The 27,093-nt window shown below is 54.4% G+C and overlaps 1 protein-coding gene across 4 annotated transcripts in view; it reads left to right on the forward strand.

The window, feature by feature from the left end:
* KSR1 (kinase suppressor of ras 1) overlaps positions 1 to 27,093 on the forward strand; it is a 147,901-nt gene that overhangs the window by 114,946 nt on the left and 5,862 nt on the right. For 2 of the 4 annotated variants that reach the window (XM_068529954.1, XM_068529953.1), the window contains exons 6-19: positions 854 to 914; positions 4,649 to 4,732; positions 6,334 to 6,395; positions 6,490 to 6,596; positions 8,285 to 8,453; positions 10,775 to 10,816; positions 13,312 to 13,363; positions 14,194 to 14,242; positions 15,040 to 15,419; positions 17,719 to 17,815; positions 20,940 to 21,073; positions 21,782 to 21,913; positions 23,159 to 23,294; positions 24,680 to 24,813. In XM_068529954.1, coding sequence (XP_068386055.1) covers positions 854 to 914; positions 4,649 to 4,732; positions 6,334 to 6,395; positions 6,490 to 6,596; positions 8,285 to 8,453; positions 10,775 to 10,816; positions 13,312 to 13,363; positions 14,194 to 14,242; positions 15,040 to 15,419; positions 17,719 to 17,815; positions 20,940 to 21,073; positions 21,782 to 21,913; positions 23,159 to 23,294; positions 24,680 to 24,813 — 1,639 coding nt within the window. Of the gene's footprint in view, positions 1 to 282; positions 302 to 853; positions 915 to 4,648; positions 4,733 to 6,333; positions 6,396 to 6,489; positions 6,597 to 8,284; positions 8,454 to 10,774; positions 10,817 to 13,311; positions 13,364 to 14,193; positions 14,243 to 15,039; positions 15,420 to 17,718; positions 17,816 to 20,939; positions 21,074 to 21,781; positions 21,914 to 23,158; positions 23,295 to 24,679; positions 24,814 to 27,093 lie in introns of those variants that run through there. The other 2 variants (XM_068529952.1, XM_068529951.1) reach the window with 2 other exon arrangements.

A 27,093-nucleotide genomic window follows, 5' to 3' on the forward strand; every position in this document is an offset into this window, starting at 1 on the left:
GATAGGCAGTGTTGAGTATGGGCAGAAGGGAGGGTGGGGAGGAGGGGGGGTGCCCTGGTGGAGGAGGGGAGATGGGGTTAGACATGTGGGCTGCTGGTGGATGGACAGATTGCTTCCAGCTGCTCCTCTACTGCCTGACCTATTATACCACGAACACCAGGGATGCCTGTTCTTAGGAGGAAGCCAGGATTGGAGCGAGAGGCCAGGGTGCCCTCTAGGAAGGCAGGCAAAGCTCGTGGCCTGAGACTTCCCCAGAGGCTCAGACTGAGTGCCCGGCTGGGGCTGGACCACGTGGGAGCAGGTAAAGCTTCACCTCGTCTTCCCTCTACCTGCCGGGCTCTGGCAGTGGTGGCTCTCAGAGCAAAATTCCCAAGGTGCTTGTGACTGGAAAGCTAGGTAGGTATGCCACATGGCCGACCAGCCTCAAACCCTCTGCCAAGGGTCAGGCAGCTTCTACTCGCCTACCAAGAAGCAACCAGAATTGGTGGCCTGTGGGTGCATCCACAAGGAAGTGCAAGAGACGGGGGGGAGTGGAGCTGCTGTCCTCACCTTGGCTTTGCCTTCCGCCAATGCTAGAAACCTCACAGGGACCATTTCTGAACCGTCTGTGGAGGCTAAGTGGTACCATTTGTTTTCAGGGGGGCCCAAGCGTGAGGGTGACCACACTGGCCCTCCTTGGTCTCACCTGGCTGTCTCTGTCTTGATTAGATGCAGGTTCAGGGAACTGGCCCTCTGCCATATGGTGGGTCTCCGTACCGCCCTAGCCTGTGATGTCTGAGACAGAAGGTCACAGGCACACAGCGTCCCCAGCAGGGCCCCCTCAGCCTGCCTGACCTGGCCCCTTTCCCCGCAGATCTCCCGCACGGATCCCCACAGATGGTACGAAGGGACATCGGGCTCTCGGTGACACACAGGTAGGCCCAGCTGGGCTGGGGCGGGGAGAGGGGCACAGAGCTGGGCTAGGACCCATATAAGCCGAGCCTCCACCAGGGGGTCGCTCTTCATTGCATGGGGAGGGGCTGTCCTGACCCCCGTCTCTCAGGGCTCTTTGCCTCTGGTCTGTCTGTCCATGCCTCTGTGGACACGGCCCAGCACCCACCTGGAGCCCCTGCCTGTCACCAGCAGCCTTTGCGACTTGCTGGGCCCTTTCCTGCCCCTCCGTCTGCGGAGGGAAAACACAGGTCCCAGGAGACACAGGGTCAAAGGCCCCGGGAGGAGGAGCCAAGAGCGTCCTCTGGGTCCAGCACGACCTCAGTTACGTGGACATAACTGGCCACACATCAGAGCCCCGTGGGACTTGCTGAAACCCCAGACCCCATCCCTAAGGTTCTCGGGTTGCCAGTCTGGATTCCAGCAACTTCCGGTGACTCTGGCACTCACGCAGCTGGCGTGGCTGATGTGGACCCATAACGTGGACAGCCCAGAGGCCTCGGCCTCAGCGCTCGTGAGGCTGGCGTGTGCTGCCAACAGCAGCTCCGGGCGGCGTCTCGTTCCGTCCCCCGCTGTCCCCCACTGCCGATGGCCAGCAGGATGGTCCCTTGGGATGCCTGGTGCTCTGGCCGCCCCATTAAAGGATGCTGTGAATACAGCAGGGCCCACTCATTTCCCCCCGGAGCGTGAGCTGCACTCCAGCCTGTGCGGGAGGCCGGCCTCGGATCCTCACCCAGCGGTGCAGACTCGGCTCGCAGGGCTTGAGTAGTTTGCCCGAGGTCACGCGGCCACTGAGACGCTGCTTGAGCCCTGTGGCTGGTGCCCAGGCACCTCTGTTGAGAGCCTTGGCAGGGCCGGGATGCCTGTACCCCAGAGGCTCGGGGAGGAGAGTGTCCGGCACCAGGGGAAGCTGTCTGAGTGCCTCCCTCTGTCACACCCGGTGTCCAGTGCGATCTTCCCAGCCGTGAGGGAGCAGGACCTCTCCTGTTCCCTCTCTGGTTGGGACACCCCCCTCGCCCATCGGCAGGAATCCCTCCCAGCCTCAGTTTCCCCCTCTGCGGTTGGGACTTGCTCTCAGTCCTGTTGTGAGGATAAAATGGGGTGAGGTGCATGGGAGCCTCATGCGTCCAGCCCTGGGGAGCGCTGGGTATTTAACCTCTGGCTCTAGCCAGAGAGAGGCCGGCTTCTCCGAGGGACACCAGGATCAGTTTTGTTTCATTTTTGCCTTGGCTACACCTGGTTGCACAGAGGATTTGCCAGCTGGACCCCGAGTGTTTCCCAGGCTGCTGCTCCCTTCCACCCGGGCAGCCGTACCCCTCTTGTCTGGCACGGCCAGGCTGCCCTGCCTGCCTGGGTTCCGGGCGTGGGTATGGGACATCACGGTCATACCGTCTTGGTTTTTCTAAATTCATGATCCGGGCCTCTCTCGACAAGAAGCTCTGAAGGTTTTTGGTCTAATCGTGAGGGGAGAAAACTGTTCCATGACACTCACCCCAGCCCATCCACCTCCCTGGCACCTGCCCCTTCTCCGGCCGAGCCCTGACTCTCATTTCAACCTGCTTTCAGGATTTCCTAGTGGAGATCATCTCACGTACCACTGAGCTGCTCCCCTTCCCCCCATGTTGACATGAGAGGAGATTAAAGACCAGAGAGAAGGAGAGTGTGGATCCCAGGGTGGCCGGATCGGGGCTCCTTAAAAAGCGTTCCAAGGGGGTGGGCGTCTTTGTCCTTGCCCCACAGGCTCCCATCTTGGCTGAGTAGAAACAGTGACATTGACGCCCACAGTCCAGGCTCTGCACATTTATACAGCACGCGAGCGATCCTCCCCAGATCCCTGTGAGGGGAGAGTGTTGGCCTCATCTGCAAAGGCTTTGACCCATCCCACAGCCAGTAGTTGGCAGGATTCAAAGCCAGTGTGGTCGGACCCCAGAGCCCACGCTTTTCCCCTCATTTTCTGGCCCAGGGGTCTCTCATCGAGCCGTGCTCTGGTTCAGAGACCTGGGGTCCCGGGTCACACAGGGACTGTGTGACCTCGGGAAAGTCACCTAACCTCTCTGAGCTGGTTTCCTTGCCTGTGTACTAGGAATCCCAGGCCTGCCTAACTCCCAGGGGTGGTCACTCCCAGGAGTAAGCTAATGTTCACGGACGCGTTACAAACTGTTCCCCAAATACTGTTGCTGTTTGTTCTGTTGTTACTATGATATACAATGCTTTTAAAAATCTAGTCCTCCAAAAATGTGAGTTCTTTCTGCCCTTAGGCCTCCCCACCCTATGAATGGACCTTGGACTTTTTCTCTGGAGGATACCACCCACTCTATCCCCATCCTCCTTTCCAATATATCTTTTGTGGTTTTTTAAAAATTGATTTAGTTTGGATTGAAGTACATTTATAATTCAAACCTCAAGAGGTCTAGAAGGGTACATATGTGACAAAAGCCCTCCAGCTGCTGTCACCAGTCCCCAGGTCCCCCTATAGGCAGATCTTGGCAGTTTCTTTTTATAATTTTTTTTTTTAATTTTTATTTATTTATATTTATTTTTGGCTGTGTTGGGTCTTCGTTTCTGTGTGAGGGCTTTCTCTAGTTGCGGCGAGCGGGGGCCACTCTTCATCGCTGTGCGCGGGCCTCTCACTGTCACGGCCTCTCCTGTTGCGGAGCACAGGCTCCAGACGTGCAGGCTCAGTAGTTGTGGCTCACGGGCCCAGTTGCTCCGCGGCATGTGGGATCCTCCCAGACCAGGACTCGAACCCGTGTCCCCTGCATTGGCAGGCAGACTCTCAACCGCTGCGCCACCAGGGAAGCCCTTGGCAGTTTCTTGTGTGTCCTTCTGGAGATATTTTTACATAAGCAAAGACATATGTATATTCTTCTGCCTCCTTTTTTGTTTTCACACAAATATTGCATATATTATACACACTGTTCTATCCTTTGCTTTTTTTCTTTTTAAAATCGAGGCATAATTTATATAGAGCTAAGTACACAAATAAATTCTTACATATGCATACACCCACGCATACCACCCAGAGGAAGATTCAGAGAATCCACATCCCAGAAAGTTTTCTTTGGCTCTTCCCAGTCCGCAGTGCTACCACCCAGAGGTACTTTTCACTTCTGTCATCATAGGTTAGTTTTTCCTGTACTTGAACTTCATATAAGTGGAGTTGTGTTGCATTGTACCTTACTTTTTTCACTGACAACATGATTTAATTATCATTCCCTATTTGTGCAAAAAGAGCTTCCTTATTTTATTTTCCGGCTGCGTGGTATTCGGTTGTGGGCATGGATCATACTTTATGCAGTCAGTCACCTGTACACCTAAATGACACAGCTTGTTTCTCGTCTTTTCTGCCGCAAACATGCTGCAGTGAGTAACCTTTTCAGTACATCGTTTGACACCCGTGGGAGTATCTGTTGGATGAATTCCTGGGACTGGAATCGCTCTGTGTGCGCACTTATGATTTTGATTGCTTTTGCCAAATTGCCTGCCAGAGAGCTGGCATCGGTGACCACACCAGCTTTGGGGCTTTGGCAGTGAGGACTTTGTGATTAAGAAATCTGAATGCCTGGGGGAAGCAGTGGCCCCTGGGTGGCCCTGCCCTGCACGCGAGAGGGTGCCTGGGGCTCTGGGATGGAACCAAGTCTCCTGGTCTCTCTGCGGCTTTGTGGACCCTTCTCCATCCTGACCCCTCTGAGCAGTTCTGTGGGTCCACCCCCTGCAGGTTCTCCACCAAGTCCTGGCTGTCGCAGGTCTGCCACGTGTGCCAGAAGAGCATGATGTTCGGAGTGAAGTGCAAGCATTGCAGGTGATGGGTGGGGCGTGGCAGGGGTGGCAGAGGGGAGCAGACTCCATACTTTTAGTTTAGTAATAGTCTTGCTACTTGATTCTTGGCCTTAGGTCAAGTCGGAGTTCAAAGGAACTCCTTTGAGAGTTCCTAAACCTATTCATAATCTCAGCACACCAGGGAGTGATCAGCCCTCTCTAGGAAGATTAAGGGAGCATCAGGCACAGCACTCTTAGGAGAAGGGAATATTTGAGGTGGGCTCTGAAGGATGAATAGAAGTTTACCAGGTAGACTAAGGAGGAAAGAGAATTCCAGGCCAAGAGAGCATCTTGTACAAAGGCAGAGAGGAATGGCAGGACTGTTCTGGAAACTGTAAGGAGTTCTGAAGTTTAGCCTTACGTGTTAGCACGCAAGGAATGGGGAAATGGGGACAGGGAATGGTAGAAACAGAGAAGTGGCTCATGGTACTTACAGAAGAGAGTGAGGGGAGAATGTAGATTCTATACAAATTCAACCTCTTTTCCTGCTATTGTGGTTTTTGGTAGGAAAGAAAGGCAAGGATAGTGAACAATGTAGGGTGAGCAGAGTCTGTCCCCTGCTGTCTGGCTGCCCTCACCTTATAGAGGATGGACCTGGAGTCTGCTCCCAGTCTACTTCGCCCCTGTGTTGCTGTGTGACCTGGGGCAAGGTGCTTGCCCTTTCTGGGCCTCATTTTTGTCAGGTATACATCTGGGAAGATGATTCCAGGTCTCTCTGTCCATCAGGATTGCTCCAAGGATCTGAGCTAGTGTGTATAGTTAAAGCATTTGGGCTCCTGCCAGACTGTAGGTGATGGGTCTCATGTGTGTCAATTGGATAAATTGTGGTTAGGAGAGTCATCAGGAAAACGCAAAGGAGATGCCAGACCTTTCTCACCAGTCTAGGTCTTTTGTGGCTCCTGGCCATTTGGCTTTAAATTGGGGACCTCCAGCTCCCTTTCAAGTAATACCTTTCATGCGGAGAGCACAGGATAACCTCTGAGCCCCAGGCTGTCCTGCAACTGCAGTGAAGTTGGTAGAGCCCCAGCCATCAGCCCATTTGATCAACGAGAACCCCAAGAGGGGGTTCAGCAGGCAGAACCAAACCAAGAATCCAGCTCTTTCCACTCCTGCCACTCTGGTCCTCAGACCACGTGGCCTGTGTAGGAATGTAGCAGGAGGGGCTGCCCCTGGCTTCCCTGGGACCCTTTGGTAATGGAAACATTTTCCTTCTAATTCATCTCTTTTAAGTTCAGACTTGTCTCAAGCTTTCTGAACACGGGTAGAGGGTCTCCTTTTGTTTAGAAAAGAGAAATCGCTGTGTGACCCACAGCAAGTTAAAATGGGTGTAAACAAACCTGCTTTGACGTGAAGATTGGGTAGGTGATAGCAGGAACATGGTTGTACTCAACAGATAGTAGCTGCTAGTACTATTAACATCAGATGTTCTACACGCTTAAGCTAATGTTTGTTGAGACATTTGTGGGAATTGAGGCAGTCATGGTTGAGTGTTGCACAAAACTTCCAGGTGGTGCTTCTGAGCCCCTGTGTGTGTCCCAGGGTCCCGTGTGGCTTTTCGTGCACTGACCCTGCCTTCTTTACCAGGTTGAAGTGTCATAACAAGTGTACAAAAGAAGCCCCCGCCTGTAGAATATCCTTCCTTCCACGTGAGTGTTCTACCCTTCCCCCTACTGGATTTGGGGTGCATCTTTCTTGAACCTGTTTCCTGCTGATGGTTACAACGCCCCTCTTTTTAAACAGTACCCAGGCTTCGGAGGACAGAATCTGTCCCCTCGGATATCAACAATCCGGTGGACAGAGCAGCTGAACCCCATTTCGGAACCCTCCCCAAAGCACTGACAAAAAAGGTATGATGTTAGGCGAACCCTCACCCAGGGTTCCTTTCTGTGAAGCACCCCCAATGTGGAGGTCCAGCAGGGGAGCATGATACTGCAATCCGGGGTGTGTGGCCAGAGGGTGGCCTTTAGGGATCCCATATTTAGCCATTTCGTAGATTTCACATTTGTGTCCAAATCTTAGTTATGTGCCCATACGCCCCCTCCCCTATTTTGAGCTACCATTTCCTGAGTACTTACACTGAGTCGGGAGCTTTTTCCATTGATATCTCATTGGATCCCCACAATAGTTCTAAAAGTCACGTGCTGATATCACCTCCATTTTTTTCTTTCTACGGCTTACGGGATCTTAGTTCCCCGATCAGGGATCGAACCTGCGCCCTCGACAGTGAAAGCGCAGAGTCCTGACCACCGGACCGCCAGGGAATGTGATATCACCTCCATTTTACAGATGAGGAGATTGAGCACGGGGTCCCCCGTGAATGAGAGGCAGGCCCGTGGGGTTGTGCCCCCGTCGGGCCCCTGACGCCTGCCTTGGCGGCTGGCACACAACAGGCAGCGAGGAAACGTTTGTATTGGATGCTGAGTGAATAAGCAACCCCGTGAGGCAGCAGCTGATGCCCCTGCTGTATAGACAGTGCACCGTGTGGCTCAGAAGGGTGGGGTGATTCGTCCAAGGTCACACAGCTGCTGAGTCGGGGCTGGGATTCAAGCTGCCTCGAGCTAGCCCCCTGCCCTGGCTGGCCTGGCCTGACCGGGATGGAGGGTCCGGCCTTGACGTGTGAGCGGACAGAGTGAGGGCCAGTGGATGCAGCCCCCTCCCCCCTTTAGCTTGGCAGTAGGCAGTGTGGGTGGTCGCTGGACGGTGAGGCCCACTGCGTGGCTTTGGTGGGTTCCAGAGTCCACCGTGCATCCCAGAGCCTTGAGGGCCTGTACAGGAGAAACCGGTTGAGCTTAGCATTTAACCCAACTTGGCCCCAACTTTTTTGACCAGGAATCCCTCCCCAACCCCCTGAGGAATTGGTGTGTGGTCTGGGAAACACTGGTCAGGCCCAGGGTCCCCCCGTGATGTAGACTCAGTTCCCCCCAGTAGCCCTCCCTCAGGTGGTCCTCTGGCCTTGCTAGGGCCCACGCCACTGAATGTCCTAGCCGGCAGGTCCCCCTGCTGAGTGGAGGGAACACTTAGTAGGCACCCACTGTTACCACCCACTAAATAGAGGTTTGTTGGAGGCTGAATTTAATTCGTTAAAAGACCCTACTCTGTAGCCAGCCCAGAGCCAGGCCCTGGGTGTATGACGAGCAGGTGTGGTCCTTGCTCTCCTGGGACACACACAGCGTGGTGGAGAGAGAGTCTTCAGAAAGCCGCCCAAGACGCCTGCAGCTGACAAACCGTAGTTCAGGTGCCCTGATGAAAAGTGCTGGGAGCCATGGGAGGATAAAGGGGAGGAGCACGCCCCAGCCAGGACTGGGGAAGGACTTCGGGGAGGAAAGGGCGTTTGAGCTGAAATAAGAAAGATGAGAGGAGCCCTCCAGGGGATGGACGTTGAGGTGCGCGTCTCCCTGTCCTGTTCTTCCCTCAAATATTAGACCCATAAAGCGCCAGGATGCCCTGGCTGACCTCCTCCTTTTTAGGTGGGGAGGGGTGGGGGGCGGGCGGGACTGGGCGGTCCCTGCCACTGCCTGTGTCTCTGGTCCTGCAGGAGCATCCTCTGGCCATGAACCACCTGGACTCCAGCAGCAACCCGTCCTCCACCACGTCCTCCACGCCCTCCTCGCCAGCGCCCTTCCCGACGTCGTCCAACCCACCCAGTGCCACCACGCCCCCCAACCCCTCGCCCGGCCAGAGGGACGGCAGGTTCAACTTCCCAGGTACCACACCTTGGGGCTTTCTCGGGCCTCAGGGGTGGGGTTGCATGTCCCTTCTCTGCACACCCCGGCAGGCTCAAGGTCAAACACTGCCGCCACTAAGAGCACTTGCTGGGAGCCAGGCTCTGTGCTGAGCTCAAGAGCTTCACCGTATTTAAACTTGCTGTGATTGCACCCATTTTACAGATGGGGACACAGGTTCAGAGGGAGCAAGTGGCTTGCCCTGAGCTGTACAGCATGTAAGCTGCAGAGGTGGGATCAAAGCCAAGGCTGATGTAAAGCCTGGGTTTTTTTCTTTTTTAAATTTATTTAATTTATTTATTTTTGGCTGCGTTGGGTCTTTGTTGCTGTGCGCAGGCTTCCTCTAGTGGCGGCGCTACTCTTTGTTGCGGTGCGCCGGCTTCTCATTGTGGTGGCTTCTCTTGGTGCGGAGCGTGGGCTCCAGACGCGCAGGCTCAGTAGTTGTGGCGCACGGGCTTAGTTGCTCCATGGCACGTGGGCTCTTCCCGGACCAGGGCTCGAATCCGTGACCCCTGCCTTGGCAGGCGGATTCTTAACCACTGCACCACCAGGGAAGTCCCAAGCCTGGGTTCTTGACCTGATCCCAACGCTGCGCTCCCATGCATGGGGTGGCTTCTCCTGGCGTTGTTCACTCACTCGGGGCTTCTGAGCTCCCAGGAAGCAGGACAGGTGGCACGGGGGGCTGGGGCAGGCCCAGAAGGCTGGGGCGAGGGAATCCGGGGCTCTGTGGCTTACCTGCTCTGTGATCTGGACAAGCTGCTTAGAGGGGCGCTTTTGTTCCCTTTTCCATAAAACAAGAGACCGTGTGAGGCTGGAGTTAGGTCATCCCCCTTGTATGGATGAGGCCACGGAGTCCACCGGGGAGTGCGTGCCAGAGCAGAGCTGACCTCTGACCGTGGCCCCGGCTGCCCCGGGTCTATAGGGACAGGGACCCTGCCACTCGGCCAGGCCCGGGGTGTCCCACCTCCCCAAGGAGCAGAGCAAAGCCCACTCACCCATTCAGGACTGAACTCCGGCCCTGGCCTCCCAGGAGGCTCCTCGCAGTTGGTCTTGGCCCTCGGTGTGTTTCAGGTGGCAGCTCGGGGGAGGAGGGCAGCTGGGACATTCTAGTTTGCTCCGGACCCAGCCGGGCCCACTGCCAGCTTCAGCCCGGGGAGTGCCAGGCCAGGCCCCACCTGTCACTGGCTCCTGGGGCTCCAGGCTGAGGAGGACAGAGGCACAGCTCTCCTTGTGCCAGGGGAGCCCTGGCTGGGGCTGCTTGCAGCTGGCAGGAGGCCAGGCAGCCTCTCTGGGCCCATCTCCCTAGGGTCCCTGGGACTTCTTTTGGGGGGTGGTGAGATTTTTAAGAACCTTTCTTCTTTTTTCCCTGCCCCTTCACCTTAACACGCATGTGGCTGGACATCTCCCAACATTAGTGTGTCGTCCCGAGCCCACCTCTCCCTCCCGGGAGACCCAGCGATGGCCCCCGCGCTATCACCCTCCTCTCCTCTTCTGCTCTGTCATTGTTATGCTCTGAAACCGGGCCTTTTGCTGAACGTCCTAGTTTGGGTTTTTCTGAAAGGAAGGGCCTGTTTGAAAAACAACAGCCAGTGAAAAAGTCCTTTGTGTGATGTCAGCCAGAGCTTCTCAGCTTTCCCTGATGTCCCCAGGCTGGCCTCACATTGTCCCCTGCACAGAGCCCTCTCTCTCCAGGATCTGCTCTCTCTCTCTGGTCCTGGGCTGGGCTGGTCCGGCTGTTAAGGTGGGATGGGACCTCCTCCTACCGTCCACCCACTCTGTATTGTGGGGAGCATTTCTGTGTATCTCCGAGGCTAGCCCTGGGGCAGGGTTATTGTTTTGGATGGTGACTTCGAGTGACTGAAGCCTCAGCACCTCCAGGTGTGAATGCGGGCTGGGGGATGTTTCCCTTCTTCTGCACACAGCACTATTCAATATTTTCAGAATCTCAGTTTTTCTCCCCGTTGTATTTTGCCCTCCTGGGCTCATGCGCAGTTCACAGAGGAGAAGGGGGCCTGGGAGGTGAATGGAATTGGCCAGGGCTCTGCAGCAGGGTGTTTCCTGGGACTGGGTCTCCAAACCCCAGCCCTCCGGTGCAAGTTCCTTTACTCCTGGGGGCTCCTCCTAATAACCGCTTCCTCCCAGCTCTTTTCCTCCTTCCTGCATGGAAGCTGGGGCAGGGCAGGTGGGGAAGGGCTGCCGCAGCCCTATAACCAGCCCCTCTCCCCCAAGCCTGTGCCTCCGTCCCCTCTCCTGCTGCTGCATTTGCTGTTCTGTGTGTGACTTACCTGCTCTTCTGTTTAAAGCTGCCTACTATATTCATCATAGACAGCAGTTTATCTTCCCAGGTGAGTCCTTTGCATGGTTCCACTAACTGCCCCTTGACGTGACCCCCTCTGTCCAGCCCTCTCCCTGGGTGCCTTGGAGGTACCTGAGTCTCACACCCACCCATTTTGAGAGCTGCCTGTCTGTTGAGGCTGGGCAAGGGGGCAGAGGGAGTGGCCTTGAGGCTGGCCCTTCACAGGAGCACTGCCTTACTGGGAGGACCCTTGGCACCCATCCAGTCCTTCGTCTTACACAGACACTTCAGGCAACTTGTCCAGGGTCACACAGCTAGGAGGTGGCAGAAACCCAGTCTGCAGAATAAGGGGAGAGGATCTTTTGCTGATGTCTTATGAGCATCTAACCAGATATCTTCCTCTATATAATGGCAGGGAAACTACTACCCTATCTTAAAGAAGGGGACGCCAGTTTGGGAAGGTCTGCAGCCTTCACTTACTCAGTGGGCCTCACCTTCCAGAGCCTTGTCACACAGCGCTATCTGCTGGCAATTGTTGGAAGTGCCTCCAGTGCAGAAAGTTTAAAGAAGAAAACTTTCACTAAGACATTCTCATTGATTCCCTTTCACAGAAATTGTTTTGTACGCCTTCTGTGTGCCAACCTTTGCATTTGACCATATTCCTGCCCCTAAGGAGTTTATACAATTAGTACTTATTTCTCTAGCTGGAGATGACAAGCAATAGTACACATAATCTGCAACTTTAATTCTGAATTCAGCCGTATGAAGGTTCTGTGTGTTTTAGACAAAGACTGTAGCTAATTTTTTTTTTTTCCTGGATTAAACAGGTCTGTCTTGAAGTCCTGGTATTTTGGTTATTCCAGGCTTTCCTGTTCCCCAGCCCAGCTCCATTAGGGGAGTGGCTGGGAGCATCTGTTAGTTCTTACAGGCCCACCCCAGTGGTTTTGCAGGCTGTGCAGGCTGGCCGGGGTCAGGGCCAGGCTCCCTGAGCTGCTCTGTGGCTTCACACCCATTTTTTCTGTGGTTCCCCTCCAAGAGCCTCCCTGGCTACTGCTCTAGGGTGACGTACAGGGGAGCACCCTTGAAAGCATGGGGAAAACGTGTGGCTCTTCTTCCAGAAGGGTCCATCTTGCTCTGAAGATACGTCAGGAGGGAGAGAAGGGAAATATAGTTGTATTAAAACAAATGTGGACATATTTGGAGCAGAATGCAAAATGCACTCTTAATGTTTAAGGAAAAGTATGAAGCTTCAGAGACATTTTGCCTCCCCCCAACTTGGGGTGCGGTTTCTCCCCAGACCCCCACCTCCCCATGTTCCCCCGTCCCCGTGCATGTGTTTATCTTCTGTGGAAACATTTGAGCAGCGTTGGATGGGTGGAAACATCAGGCCGCCCTTGACAGTCTGCAGACACAGTGTAGTGGTGTCTGGAGGAGCCTTAGAAGAGGCTTCCGGGTCTAGGATTCCCCAGAAATTGTACACAGGATGTTGGGTACATGTGTGCATTTCCCTGATAGGAAGGCCCACGACCTCTGTCAGACTCTCCAAGTATGATCGAGATGTTGAGAAAGCTACAGGGGTAGTCTTGGAGAAAGCCCAGAGGGAGGTGAGGGAGGTTTGCTGGCTGATGGGGAGGCTCTTTGTCCTAGAGGACAGGGAGAGGCCCTGATTAGTTCAAGCCACTGCCACCTCCAGTCTCTTCTTTTGCTAAAAAGGGGAACAAGGGGCCCACCCAGCCCTGGGGCTGCCAGCCTCCCCGAGTGCGATTAGAAGGGACCAGAGAGAACAGAAAGAAGCCAGCAGCAGAAGCAGCCATAGGGCATTTGGCCTGTAACAGGTTGGCTCCACACTGGGGTGACCATCTGTCCTGTGTTCCCTGGACGTGGGGCTTTCAGTGCTGAAACGGGGAAAGCCCCAGGCTCAGGGGTCAGTGCCAGCTGCCCAATCCTGGGGCCCCCGGCGTGTGGACCGTGCATTTCTATCTGCCCAGAGGCTGCGCCACCAGCCACCCAAACCCTGAAGCTGAGGGCATGGGGCCCCTGCTTCCCACCAGCAGTCCCCGGCGGCTGTGCCAGGCACCAGGTGACACTAATGAGCCACCTGCGAGTCCGGCCTTTGGCCTCGGCTGGCCCGAGAGTCTCCCCACTCTCAAGGGGTGTTGAAACCAGCCCCTGCCTCGGAGCCGAGGAGGAGGGTCTGGCCCACACATCCGGGAAAGAGCAGCCCTGTTGCTTTTACCACTTGCTTGTCCGGGGCGGTTTGGCCACGGGGCGATGGTGGTGACTGAGAAGTCTCAGCCTCCTGCCCCACTGGAGTCCCTCCCCAGGGCAGAGCTGTGTGGGCAAAGCCGAGGGCCGTGGAGGCTGCGTCCGTGTTCTGCTTTAGGGAAAGCCCAGGGGAAGTGGCCCCGGAGCACGTGTGCAGCCCAGCGAGGGGCTGCTGGCGGAGCACGCTCGGCCCTGCGGGTGCTGGCTTTGCAAACACTGTGTCTTCCGGGGGAGTGGAAGGGGGTCTCATGCCTCATATTTGTTTTCTGTTTCCTCCAGACATTTCGGCATTTCCTCCCACAGTCCCATTCGCCGAGGCGGACAGTTCCCGGTAGGCAGCCCTGCGCGTTCTCCTCCTTGGGGACTTGTTAAAGCTGGACGCACGTCCCTGACCGCCTCCCACCTCCACCTTTAAATCTCTGACCCTCCCATTCCAGACCCTGCCATGTACCTGGGCAGCCAGATGGGACACTGCTTGGGCTAATTCACCCTGTAGATCCAGTGAACTCAGCCACAGGGTTTCAGTTGCCTCCTGTTGGTGCAGTCAGCATTGGGTGGGGCAGTCTGTGAGGCAGGAGCAGTCTTGTGACCCAGGAAGGCCGGGCAAAGGGCACTCAGCGTTAGAGAAACCTAATTATATGGCTCCTGTTTGTGGAGCCCTTTCTGTGTCAGGCCATGCTGAGTACTTGTCTCACATTTTTTTGTATAGTTCTCGGCCAGGTGTAAAGTAGGTGTCATCCTCAACATACAGATGAGGAAGCCAGCTCAGAGAGGTTAAGAAATTGCATCCAGTCACACAGCTTAGGGAGCAACAGAACCAGTTCTCAAGTAGAATTCCAAGTCCTGTGCGTGTGCTCAGAACCCCATACTGGTTGTCAGATTCGAAAGGGCCTTGATGGTCACTGCCCACCCGTCGGCCCCTACCACCCTCAGATTAAGTCTGGAGAAGGCCAAGGCCAGAGAAGGGAAACGGGGTCTGGTCCTCGGCCTCCTGTGTGTTTCCACAGCATCCTGACTGCCTTTCCCATGGCCAGGTGGGTCAAAGTAAGGATCCAGGCCTGGTGCCCCTTTCTCAGACCTCACATGGGGAGTCCCCTGCCCAGCTGGGAGCAGAATGGCCCGGCCTCGGGGTCCCTTTGACAAACGCTGTTTCACTCTTAGGCTTGAGAACCAACCAAAAGCAGATGTGTCGGAGGATCACGAAGTGGAGGTGAGTGATGGCGACCCGCAAGCTGTCGACGGTGCATCTCTCTCCTCTCTCCCCGGCTCAGCACGTGGAGGGGTCTGGGGAGCATGCGGGCACCGGGCCCTGTTGAGGGCCATCTCAGGTGCCCACCCGCCGCGGCAGACTCGAGCAGTACACGTGGCAGGGAGAGCAATGAGGGAATGCCACGAAGCAAGCTTCCTTCTGCTTTTCCGTTTTTTGAGGCTCAAGTAAACGCTTCATTCCCATGGTTTTCACCCCCAGCCAGGAGGCCTGGGCCCCAGCCCGGGAGGCTCTCCTTTTGTCTGTCCGGGGTGGGGCCGGGTGTGTGGACTTATCAAAGATCCCCAGGTGATTCTGACTCTAGCTGGGGCCAAGAATTGCTACCTTGACCCTTGAACCAGTGTCAACCGAACAGTGCAGTGGCTTAAAGATCCTGAGCAGACAGCAGACTGATTTATTCCTGTACAGAGGAGAGTCAGAAACTGTGTGTTTAAACAAAAGCATAGCCAGAAAGGGTGAATGCGGTCCAGTTCTTCATGCCAGGGGATGTTAATGCTCTTCCCCAGCGATTAGATGTCACTCATAGGTGGGTCTTGGAACATTAGCGGGAAAAAGGGCCAAGTGCCGTAGTCGGTGGATTAGGACATTGAGGCTGTGTGGTGCGAAGTGACCTGCCCGCTATCCACAGCAAGCCCCGCAGAGCTGCGGCTAGAGCCCAGGCTTGCTGACCCCGGGCCCCTCTGCTCCCCGCCTGCCCCCAGGTCTCCCGCCCCCTCTATCCCCTCCCCCTCTCCTTCCAGGCTGAGGAGCCCGAGGCCGGCAAGTCAGAGGTCGAAGACGACGAGGATGAGGTGGATGACTTGCCAAGCTCCCGCCGGCCCTGGCGAGGCCCCATCTCTCGCAAGGCCAGCCAGACCAGTGTGTACCTGCAGGAGTGGGACATCCCCTTCGAGCAGGTGGAGCTGGGCGAGCCCATCGGGCAGGGCCGCTGGGGCCGGGTGCACCGTGGCCGCTGGCACGGCGAGGTGGCCATCCGCCTGCTGGAGATGGATGGCCACAACCAGGACCACCTGAAGCTGTTCAAAAAGGAGGTGATGAACTACCGGCAGACGCGGCACGAGAACGTGGTGCTCTTCATGGGGGCCTGCATGAACCCGCCGCACCTGGCCATCATCACCAGGTAACCCGGTCCCACTCTCCCTGGGGTGGCCGCCTCCTCTTCCCCTTTCCCTGGGGGCCCTGTTATTTGTGTGGACACCCCGGAGGGCATGGAAGTTTTCATTCAGAGAGGTACAGAGAAGAAAACCAAAACTGAGGTGTAATTTCTCCATCGTATAACCCCATTGACATTAAATAAATAAATCAGTAAAACAATACCTAAGGATAGAGAAAATTCAAATGTTCCAGAAAAGTATAAAGTGAAAACCAGCCTCTTCCCACCCCACCCGGGTGCTTCTCCCCAAAGGTGGGTACTGTAAACAGTTCCTTATCACGCCTTCCATTAAAATAAAAAAATTTGTATACACTCATGTTTTTAAACTATTTATCTATTTGATTTGTAACTATTTATGTGTTTGTAAAAATACACACCAAAGAGCCTACTGGTTACCTTGCCTTCTTCACTGGAGTGCAGGTCTGAGGTCTGCTCTAATCTTCTTAATACCTGCATAGTGTTCCCGCCACGTCACGTAGCAGAACCTCCAGTGGGGTGCTGGTAGATGTTTAACAACCAGCTCTTGGGTGGTGGCGAGGGAAGCTCTAGTGTTGATACCTGGCATCTGTCAATTCCTGTGGTGTAAACACTCACCACAGTTGATTTCAAGTTACCAATATGGTGTCACTGAAAGTGGAGTGGAATTGGGTCGAGTCCCACAACTGGGCTCTGGGTTCTCTCTGGAACCCGATCGCTGGTCCTCCCCTAATTTATTTAACCAGCCCTCTTTTGCTGGACACTTTGTCATCATGAACATCTCTGTTTCCGTATCTTGGTGAACTTCTGGCAGTACGTGTGCGGGGCTGGGTCAGAGTGCACGTATGTCACGTTTTGATGTACGTTGTCCGTTTCTACTCCAGAAAGTGTCCACCAGTTTCCCCTCCCACCATCAGTGGATGAGTGACCATTCCCCCCCCCCGAGCACCAGAGGGGTGTGAAACTGAAACATTTTTGCCCATGGCACTGAGAAAGTTGTTGTTGGGTCTTTACTTCTAAAATCAGGAAAAGCAATATGAGGTTAGTGACGAATCTTTGGAATATACGTGGTGTCAAGAAAAAAGCTAAAAACCACTTTAATCCCATCAGCCAAAAGAATCCTCATTAATAGTCTGATGACATACTCTATAGTTGGACCCTGTGCTTTGAAAAAACACCTTCTCCTCAAACAAACTGTATTTATTTACTAAGTAAAAAATGATTTCCATCTTGCTTGCATATCAGAGATATAAGTAACTACCCACTAGAACTCCCGAGCAGTGTGAGATCATCAGGGCACCACGTGGACCTGGTGGGGTGGGGACAAAATTCCAGCCCAAGCATGACACCATGATGCTTCAGGGAGCCTTGCTGTGGTTACACCAGCCCAGCATCCCCCGGATCCCAGCCTCAGTGCCGTCCATCATTCATCCTCCCATCTCTCTCTCATCCACCCGGTCCCATGAGAGATCTGAGTCTCCTTAAAGGGAATACATATAGCAAAAGAATAAAAGAACATTAACAAAAAAGTTAACGTGTTTTAGAATCTGCTGAGGGGACTGGAACACAGAAAAGCAACCATCAGCCGATATTCCAGACCTTGAGGGTCCAAGAATCTTATCTCCTTGGAGATGATTCCTAAAAACTAGCCCCTTCCTCAGATGGCTTAAGTCAGCTTCTCCCTGGAGCAGGGGAATGAAGCTACACATTCTGTCTGGGTCCTTCCTCACTCCGGGTTTTAGGAGTCGGTACGGGTGGGGACCACGACATACAAGCCCCTTATCTAATAATCACTCTGACATGCCTGACAGCCACCCCTCCCCTCCTGCACACTCTGCACTGTAATAAAATCCCTGTGATCAGAAAATAACACGATCATGAAAATCATTACGGTGAGCCCGGAGCCCTGATGCTGCCTGGTAATAGCCTGAAAAGGCCAGATTCTTCCCTGGCTGCTGAGTTTGCGTGCGCGTGTTCCTGCCTCGAACTTCCACAAAGGTGGGCTGCTCTGAATTGCCAGGAGGCTTGGTGAACTGAGTTTCCTGTTCTGTGGTGGGCAGGCCCTAGGCCTCGGGGAGCCGGTGTTCTTGCCCACTCAGGCCAGGCCCCAGCAGGAATGGGCATCAGGCTGGTTAAGAACAAGGATTCGGACACCCAGGGTCTAGGGGACGGAGAGAGCCCTCCCGAGGCCGGTGGGCACAGCCCTGCCCCTGCTTCTCCCCGGCTCCAGAGGGGCTTGGGTTGGGCTGCACAGGCCCCAGATCTCTGCCTGACCCACCACTCCTCACAGCTTCTGCAAGGGACGGACGTTGCACTCGTTTGTGAGGGACCCCAAGACATCTGTGGACATCAACAAGACCAGGCAGATCGCCCAGGAGATCATTAAGGTGAAGGGGCATCCAGCTGGTTCCAGAGTTCCTGGCTGTCCCCCAGTCTGTCTGACCATGTCAGGGTAGTGGTGGTGGCTGCTCTGTCTTTCCCTTTAGGTGGGGCGCCTCAAGGGTGGGACCCCCATCTCCTTCCCTCTGTCCCTGTCTTGTCTGCTGGGAGCTGGACACCCTGGAGAAACTCGGTGGGTTTTAAAGACAGATGGCTTGAGTTTGAATCTTGGTCACACCAGCTGTGTGACTTCGGGCAGGTCGATTAGCCTCTCTGAGCCTTGGCTTCCTCCCCTGTGAAATGGAGATGCCAGTGTCGCCTCCTTCATTGGATTGGTGCAAAGGTAAACTGGGATAATCCATGGAGAGAGCGTTGGGTCCAGGGCCAGCGCTTGGTGAGAGTCTGTTAGAATTGATTAAGGTTTGGGACAGGGGTTCTGCCTTAAAGTTTCCAAATCCAAGTTTCATGAGGACAGCCTTCAGGCTCAACTCAGGCAGCCTTTTTTTTTTTTTTAATTAATTAATTAATTTTTGGCTGCGTTGGGGCTTCATTGCTGCACACGGGCTTTCTCTAGTTGCGGCGAGCGGGGGCTACTCTTCGTTGCAGCGCACGGGCTTCTCATTGCGGTGGCTTCTCTTGTTGCAGAGCACGGGCTCTAGGAGTGCGGGCTTCGGTAGTTGTGGCACGTGGGCTCAGTAGTTGTGGCTCATGGGCTCTAGAGCGCAGGCTCAGTAGTTGTGGCGCACAAGCTTAGTTGCTCCGCGGCATGTGGGATCTTCCAGGACCAGGGCTCGAACCCGTGTCCCCTGCATTGGCAGGCGGACTCTCAACCACTGCGCCACCAGGGAAGCCCCTCCTTTCATCTTTTTAAAGTAATTAAACAAAAATGAAAGAAAAGCTTATTTGTTGCTTTATTTAGCAACAGACAGGCCCAGAGAAAAACTAGATTAGTGCTGGATAGGGCTTCCTCTTTCCTGGTTCTTGTTTTTGTGGAAAAGCTTTCTCTTTCCAGCTCCCACCAAGTTTTTGTCCCTTTCCTGTTGTTAGTCTTGCCTTCTTTTCTTTTTTCTCCCTCCCTCCTTACATCCATTGTGTGTGTGTGTGTGTGTGTGTGTGTTGTTGGAAAGGAAAAGATAAAAATCTCAGTGACGTTTATGAACACCAAGATTTCCACGTGACATTTCCATGTGGCTAAACTAATGCATTAAACTTTTGCAGCCCCCAAAACACAAATATCACACTTACGCCTTCATTTGTAGTCTGTCTCATTGCAGAGAAGTTGGAGGGAGCTGCAGAGCGTCACACCTACTCTATGTTGGCCCCAAACCTGCTGGGCCCTGCTCCACACTCTGCCGGACTCTGCCCTCCTCCCCCAAACTGTTCTCTCTCCTTATCGTCAGGACACTGTGGGAGTCTGGTTGCTGAGTTAGGTTGAATGAGCCATCTGGAAGATTCCAGGGCAGAAGAGAAAAGTTCAAAGGTTTTGGAGCTGCAGAGCCGGAAGCTTCCTCTCTGCTGGCTTATTTATTTTCCCCATCCCCCTTCTTCTGAGAACTTCTAAGCCACTTCCTTTTGTACTCATCTCTGATATTTTGAGGCTCAAAATATAATAACTGGGGCTTGACCTTTGGTTAGAGGGCTTGGGGGCCACTCTAGAGGCATTGTGAAATTATGGGAAGGAAGGAGGGTTTGTGTTCCAGACCCGGGCACTTTCTATCTTGTCTCTGGCCATTTGAGGCTGTGACACCTATTTTATAAACAAGGCTCAGAGAGGTACAGGCACTTATCCTCAGTCACACAGCTGGTCCCTGTTCAACCCAAGATGGGGTCTTGGCTCTCTCTGGTCACTGGGGAAGGCTGTGCCTTGGTTTGGTTTGGGAAATGGGCAGACATTTTAAGAAGGATCGTTTTACGTTCAGGATGGCGTTTTGGGAAAGAGCAAGTCACTCTTTCCTGGAACTCCCTGCTTCCGTTGCAGGATGACAGCTCTCAGCAGGCCTGGGGGAAGTGGCCACAGTGGACCCCGAGCCCTCCCATCTCTTGCAGGAGAGCATCTGCCTTGTGTACATTCTTCTCTGACGCGCTCGAGCCCCACTTGGTCTGAGCTCTGGGCTCGGCCGAGTTCTGTCTGCTTCTGCCTCACAGCTCATTCTTCTATTTCCTAAATGTGGCTTGCTGTTTACCTCTCCCCTCCTCACCCCAAGATACCTTTAAAGTCAGGCGGAGTTCTCACGTATGAAGCACCCTTGATGTGGGAGATTGGGAGATGGGTTTACACGTGCCTCTTTCTGACCCGGCAGGGATGCCCATTTCAGTCATGCATCTTGTACAGCTCCCCCCTTCTCCCTCCCCGCTCCCCTTTCCCAAGAGCATCAGGGTACCTGGGAGTCCTGAGTTTGGCCTTGGATGAGATCATGCCTGCGTCAGGTCACCCACGTCCCATGCACCTGGCAGTGTTCAGTCCAAACAGAGCGTTGGTTAGAAATCACCCAGCCCTGACCTGTCACTTGGCAGGTTGAGGAAACTGAGGCTTCGAAGTCAAGTCCAAGGCCCCACAGTGAATTAGAATCTGGGCTGGATTTCAGTCTTAGTCCAGGACTTCTACCACAGCACAGGCAGTGGGACCACCTGAGCTCAGGGGCTCCCTCTGTGGGAATTCCTCTCTGTTCCCCAACCCTAGCCCTTGCCCAGCCTGAGGGGAGAGGCCAGCAAAGCCTGAGAGAGACCCCAGATCACTCGGGTCTTTTATGACTTAACACGGACAGTAGCATCACAGTGAACCTTTGTATACTTCCTGACCCCCAGCCCCTCACCCATCACCCTTTCCACACCTCATCTGAGTATAAGGTGGATGTTGGGCAGCGCGCTGACACAGCAGGAGCGCAGACTGGCCTGGCACCAGATCTCAGCAATGCTGCTTAACTGCAGTGTGGCCTGGGGCAGGTGACTTCCCATCTCTGAGGCTGGCTTTCCTCCTCTGTAAAAAGGAGACAGTTACACTGCACAGGGTTGTGAAGATGAAATGAGGGGGTGGGGTAGGGCGTCCCGCTCAGGGCCCGGCCCAGAGTAGGAGCTAAGTCATTCGTCATTCATCTTCCCTCCGCCCCTGACGTGAGGCTCGCTGTCTTCCAGGGAATGGGATATCTCCACGCCAAGGGCATCGTGCACAAAGATCTCAAATCCAAGAATGTCTTCTACGACAATGGCAAAGTGGTCATCACAGACTTCGGGCTGTTCGGGATCTCGGGCGTGGTCCGAGAGGGACGGTCAGTTGGCCTTGGGCATCTGGACAGACTAGGGAGGAACTGGGCGGTGCTGGTGGGCCTGAGGTCCAGCCGAGGTCTGGGCACTCGCTGTCTGTTACTGAGGGGCAGCCCTCCCTGCAGGAAAGGGCAGGTCTGCTCTGGTCCTGCTCTTGTGTTTCTGGTCCAGAATCAGGTTTGGGTGACACTTAGGTCACTCGTAGTGCTGAATTCTCAGGCTGGCCCCCGTGGTGGTTGGGTCCCCTCACTCACATTTTCCCTGTATGCTGACTGACTCGGGCAGGGGACCGGGGTTCACGTCCCCATTACGAGGAAGAGTGTCAGGTTCTAGTTCCACAAATCTTGAAGCGGGGGTGGGGATGGGGAGAAAGGCTGCTTCCCAAGCATCTGGACCAGGCCAGGTTGTAAGGCCCACAGGCAGATCTGATCTCCTGCTTGGAGATGCCCTCCACACTCCCAGGGCAGAGAATCAGCACCCTCAAGTGCAACTCGCTGCCGATGCCTGTTCTTCCCTGCTTTTCTGGAAAAGCCTGGTTATCACTCCTCTGTAACATTCCCCCAAAGCGCAGGTGCCTTGGCAAGTGCATGATGGCGTGCTGCTTTTCTGGGCCATGGTGGGTGGCGTGCCAGCCCTGGGGCAGATGTTTGCCCTGCGGGCCTCTTTGCTGCTGACTGAAGGCCATGTCCTTGCCCTGGTTTCTTGGCCTCCAGGCGTGAGAACCAGCTGAAGCTGTCACATGACTGGCTGTGCTACCTGGCCCCCGAGATTGTGAGGGAGATGACCCCCGGGAAGGACGAGGACCAGCTGCCCTTCTCCAAAGCGGCTGACGTCTATGCATTTGGGTGAGGAGGCCCCTGGCATCTCTCCGCCTGGGGCTCTGAGGCCAAGTGTGGCTCAAAGAGAGGGTCCTACTGGCCACGGGGGGCAGGGGGAGGTGTGCTTTGAGTCTGGATCAGCCACTTGTTTGGGCCAGTGACCACGTCCTTGACCTTCTGTTTCCCCACCTGTAAAATGGGAAGAATAAAGTACCTCCCTGGTAGAGCTGTTAAATGAGGACTAAATTAGCTAATTGTATAGAATGCTTAACTCTGGGTGTCATTCCCACCTGTTGCCCCATGAGGACACTCACCAGAGCTAATCAAGGACTGTCCCTCTGAGAGAACAGGGAGTCCTGCCAGCTGTGCCCCACAAAGAGCTGGGGTGCTGACCGATAGAAATATAGAAACATAATATGAGCCAGATGTGTAACGTCTTCTCTTAGCCACGTTAAAAAAGAAAAAGGGAATTCCCTGGCGGTCCAGTGGTTAGGACTCCGCGCTTCCACTGCAGGGGGCCTGGTTCGATCCCTGGTCAGGGAACTAAGATCCTGCATGCAGTGTGGCACGGCCAAAAAAAAAAAAAGAAACCGGTGAAATCAGTTTCAATAGATATTTAACTCAATATAGCCAAAATATTATCATTTCAACGTGTAATCAAAATAAGAAATTAAAATTTTACCCCACAAAGCTTTCAAAAGCTGGTGTGTGTTTTACACCTCAGTTCCCCTCCCCACATTTCGGTTACTCAGTAGCCCCACGTGGCCGCCAGGTTGGACAGGGTGTGTCTAACGGAGAAGGTCCCATCCAGGTAAGTCGAGAAACGCAAGGGGACTTGGAGGGTCTGAGTGACGGCCTCATCCCGTAATCTCTCGGGGGATCCTTCCCTCGCGGGTGGTCTCTTCCTGGCCTGACCTTTAACTATCATTTCCTGAGCACCTGCGTGTGCCAGGCCCAGGGCTGGGCATTCCTGTCACTCCTCACACAACCTTGGCCACGGGCAGCTACCCTACGGAGGTTGAACGGTTATACCGGGATCTCTGTCCAGAGCCCGTGCTGTCTGAGACCTCCTGCCACAATGGGAGCGCAGGGCCCCGGGAGGAGTCAAGGCGTTCCCGGAAGCCTGGTGGGTGAGGAAGGCAGGAAGGGGATGCTGGGTCCTCCTGCCGGGCTTCCGGCATCAGGGCAGCAGGCACCTCCGGGGTGTGAGCTGAGCTGAGCTGAGCCGTGCCGCCAGGGAGCTCAGGCCACGTGGGTGGGTGGTCTCCACAGGACCGTTTGGTATGAGCTGCAAGCCAGAGACTGGCCCTTGAAGAACCAAGCTGCGGAGGCCCTGATCTGGCAGATTGGAAGCGGAGAGGGAATGAAGCGAGTCCTGGCCTCCGTCAGCCTGGGGAAGGAAGTCACCGTAAGTAGCCCCCCAAGCCCCTGCACTGGGAGAGGAAGGTGGGGTAGAGGGCAGGCGGCTGGCTGCCCTTCCTTCACTCACCTGAGACGTGGGACCCAGAGGCGGATGGGTGGCAGGCAGGCCTCTTTGCTGCCTCTTTCACCACCCCACTGCTAACCTTTAAAAAGGAAAATCATCTTTAAAAAAAAAAGGACAGGAAGGAAATAAAGATAATGGTTTTGATTGAACTACGAGATAAGCTAATAAAGCCTGTATGTTACTTACTAGAAAGAAGATAATAACAAATTTCACTGCATAAAGTACAAACAGTAGGGTCGTTGTCGTGTCAGATCTTTCTCCTTAATGTTGTTCTCGACCGTTCGAGAACAAATCGAGGTTTCCACAGCAGATCTGTTTTCAAGATGCCAAATCATAATACGGTCGCTGCCCTCACATGACTGAATATCATTAATGGTGTCTCTGCACTGCAGTCTGTAAGTTCCCCCGCCTGGCACAGTGATACATGAACGAGCCCGGGGGGGCGGTGTTCTCAGCGCCGTCAGTGTTTACCACGTGCTCATGAGTCAGATAGGCCTGGAGCAGACAGATGCCAGCCAGGATGTTGATAAGTAGCCCCAGTAGGTACCTGGGCAGCATAGCATTGGAAACGTCTGGGGGGACCACCCGGCACTCATCCAGGTGAAGCACTAAGTAGGCTGTGAGTTTCCCGGCGGGGTCACCATCTGCCCTGTTGCATGAGCACCTTCTGTCTGGTCGTGCGTGCAGGCCTGTCTTCTGAATCGAAAGGCCGAGGGGTGTGCTGTGTGCACACGTGGATCCGGAGAGTAGGCAGCAGAAGGCCAGAGCGAGAAGGGCTTTGCCTCGACCCGGGGCTGTCAGGACAGCTGTTCCGTCGACTCTCGCTGCTGCCCTGTACTCAGTCCTTCTTGACCCTCGCAGCCTCCATTCCTGTGACGCCCCCAGGCTCCTCCTCCATCGCAGCCTGGCCAGCCCTGCACACCTTCCAAGCATCTTGCGTTTCACCTGTCAACACGCTGCCTTCCGCTTTCCGTTCCAAACATCCGTGACCCCGTTTCTGATCTCTTTCTTATGACCTTTCATTCGTCTTTGTAACTGTTATTCCAGGGAGGTCGAGGAAGGAAGGAGGGGAGGGAGGCCCATGCCCTTCATTTTAACTGGAAGTGTGAGAGCTCTTCTCAAATTCAGTTATTTCGCGGCCCCACTCCAGCCATGGCCAGTCACCTCAGTGTCGGCAGGAGAGTGAGGCGACCACCAGCCCGGGGGCGCTCGGGAACACGGAAGGGACCCTGGGCAGAGTGCCCCGGCCGCGCCCCGCCTCGCTCCCCGCCAGCTCTCACGTCCTCCAATGCCGGCTCGCTTTGCAGGAGATCCTGTCCACCTGCTGGGCCTTCGACCTGCAGGAGAGGCCCAGCTTCCCGCTGCTGATGGACATGCTGGAGAAGCTGCCCAAGCTGAACCGGAGGCTCTCGCACCCCGGGCACTTCTGGAAGTCTGCCGAGTAAGTGCCCCTCGGAGCCAAACCTGCAGCCAGGCGTCTCGGAGGGCACTGTCTGCTCTGTCTGCCCGAGCCTTTGATCCAGGGAACCCCCAGAGCTGGTTAGCCAGAGGTCACTGGTCCCCTTGCCCAAGGGATGTCGGCGTTCCGCTCATCACGTTTATTTAGGAGACTCTTTCATAGGCCAGTGTCTCCCGTTCTCCTCCGTGGAAACCACATCACTGTTACCAGCCCAGTGCTGACGCTGGGCCCAGGCTAGGCCCTGACAAGAGGGTTCTGCCTGCTGTACAGCCCCGCGTTAGCCTGGGTTCATAACAGCTGATTCATTTTGCTGTGCAGTAGAAACTAACACCACATTGTAACGCAACTATACTCCAATAAAAATTAATTTAAAACAATAAATAAAATTTCTGGGTTAAAAGGTTAAAAAAAAAAAAAAAAGAAAGGTTCTGCCTGGGAGGGGGCCAGACAGAGCTTCACCAAAACCAGCCGAGCAGCTGTTGCTTAAGATGGCACAGAGCTTTCTAGCCCCCAGATCAGCCACCTGTCACAGGGACCGCACCGCCCGGGTTTATGTGCTGCTTTGACACTGGGAGCCCGTCTCCTTTCTGTGTAATCACATAATCCTTTGCAGCCCTCTGTGCTGGGGTGGTCTCCACTCCTCTCTTCTGAGTTCTGCCTCATTCCCTTTTTCCTTTGTCCCTCTGGCTCTCTCTTCCAGAACACTCAAAAACAGACCTCTGCCCTGCCTCTGCGGGAATCTGGGCAAGTCCTTCCTTGCTCCCAGCCTCAGTTTCCACAGCTTTATAGAGTGGGAGCGTGGGCAAGCTTGTCAAGGGCCACGTGGGAAATAGTTTAGCTTTGCAGGCCGAGAGGGAACCTCGAGTGACGGCTCCTTGTCACTGGGATTTGCAGGGTGCCCAGTGGCGTGCAAAGCGATGACACCACCACGTACAGTCTCTGTCACGACGACCCAGCTCTGCTCTTTGGTTCAGGAGCAGCCACAGACCCACAAACTTGCGGGCTGGCTGGTTCTAGTAAAACATTATTTATGGATGCTGAAACTTGAATTTCATGTAATTTTCACAGGTCATGAAATAGTCTTCTTTTGATTTCTTTTCCCCCCCGATCATTTGGAAAGGTAAAAAACATTCTTAGTTTGTGGATCGTACAGAAACAAGAGGCAGGTCACACGTGGCTGGCCTCCTGGACAAGATGCATGGCTTTGAACTTTGAGGTGTAAGGCACTCTCTAGAAGTGTCGTCTCCCACAGGCCCAGGACATAGAACAGATAAAGTGGGTCTTCTCTTGGTGGGAGTCAGGCAGTGGCAGGGGGCAAGAGCCTGTCTAACCCCTACACCCAGCGTAGCCCCCGGAGAAGCTGCACCCGGATCTCACACCTGCCCAAGTGTGTGGTGGCAGTGGCACTCCTCTTGTTCTAGAAAGAGCCAGATTTTAAGTGTTTTAGGCTTGTAGGTCATATGGTCTCTGTCACACGTTCTTTGTTTTGGTTTTTTATTTTTTTTGACAGCTCTAAAATGGTCACAACTTTTTTGTAGCCAGATTTGACTTACACCTAGTTTGCCAGCTCGTTTTGAAAGTAAACCAGACCAGGCGTCGAGCCGCAGGTGAGGAGAGGCCCGGGCTGGGTCAGCCCAGCAGAGGGTGCAAGGAGGAGAGCTTGAAGAAATACAGCAAAGTTGGCAACTTAGGCCAGTTGGAGGGACAGTCTGAGGAATGACGATTTGGGGTGAGGGAATGCTGTACCTTATAATGTGAGATTAGATTCAGTATTTTGCACTTAAGATGGGTCAGAGTCTAATACAAATAGGGGGTAACAGGTGTTGCCATCAGAGGTGTGGGTTTTACCCAACTGTTGCTGACAGCTGTGCCACACCTGAGGCGACAGGCCGGGGCCGGGCCTCCACCAGCACGGAGTTGATAGTTTAATTAGGATAAAGACAAGCAGACGTACACTGTAAGCCCTCGGAGCAGGATGCTGCCTTATCACCTCTGTATTCTCAGCTCTAAGCACACTCCCAGGATGTAGTAATTGCTCAATGAATATTTGATGGGTGATGGGGATGAAGGAGGGGTTGATGACAATATGCTGAGTGCCAGGCAGAAACTCAGCTTCTGTGGGCACACTGCCCACCGGGGAGCTGGAGGAAGGGTCTCCAGAAGAGAAGGGTCATGGGAGCTGGGTTTTGGGTGGGAGCCCGGGCATCTCCTGGACTCTCAAGAAGTTCAAGGATCTGGTTTGTCAGACCTTGGGCAGCTCGT

This window comes from Eschrichtius robustus, chromosome 20 (genome assembly GCF_028021215.1).
Source record: "Eschrichtius robustus isolate mEscRob2 chromosome 20, mEscRob2.pri, whole genome shotgun sequence".
Classification (NCBI taxonomy): Eukaryota; Metazoa; Chordata; class Mammalia; order Artiodactyla; family Eschrichtiidae; genus Eschrichtius; species Eschrichtius robustus.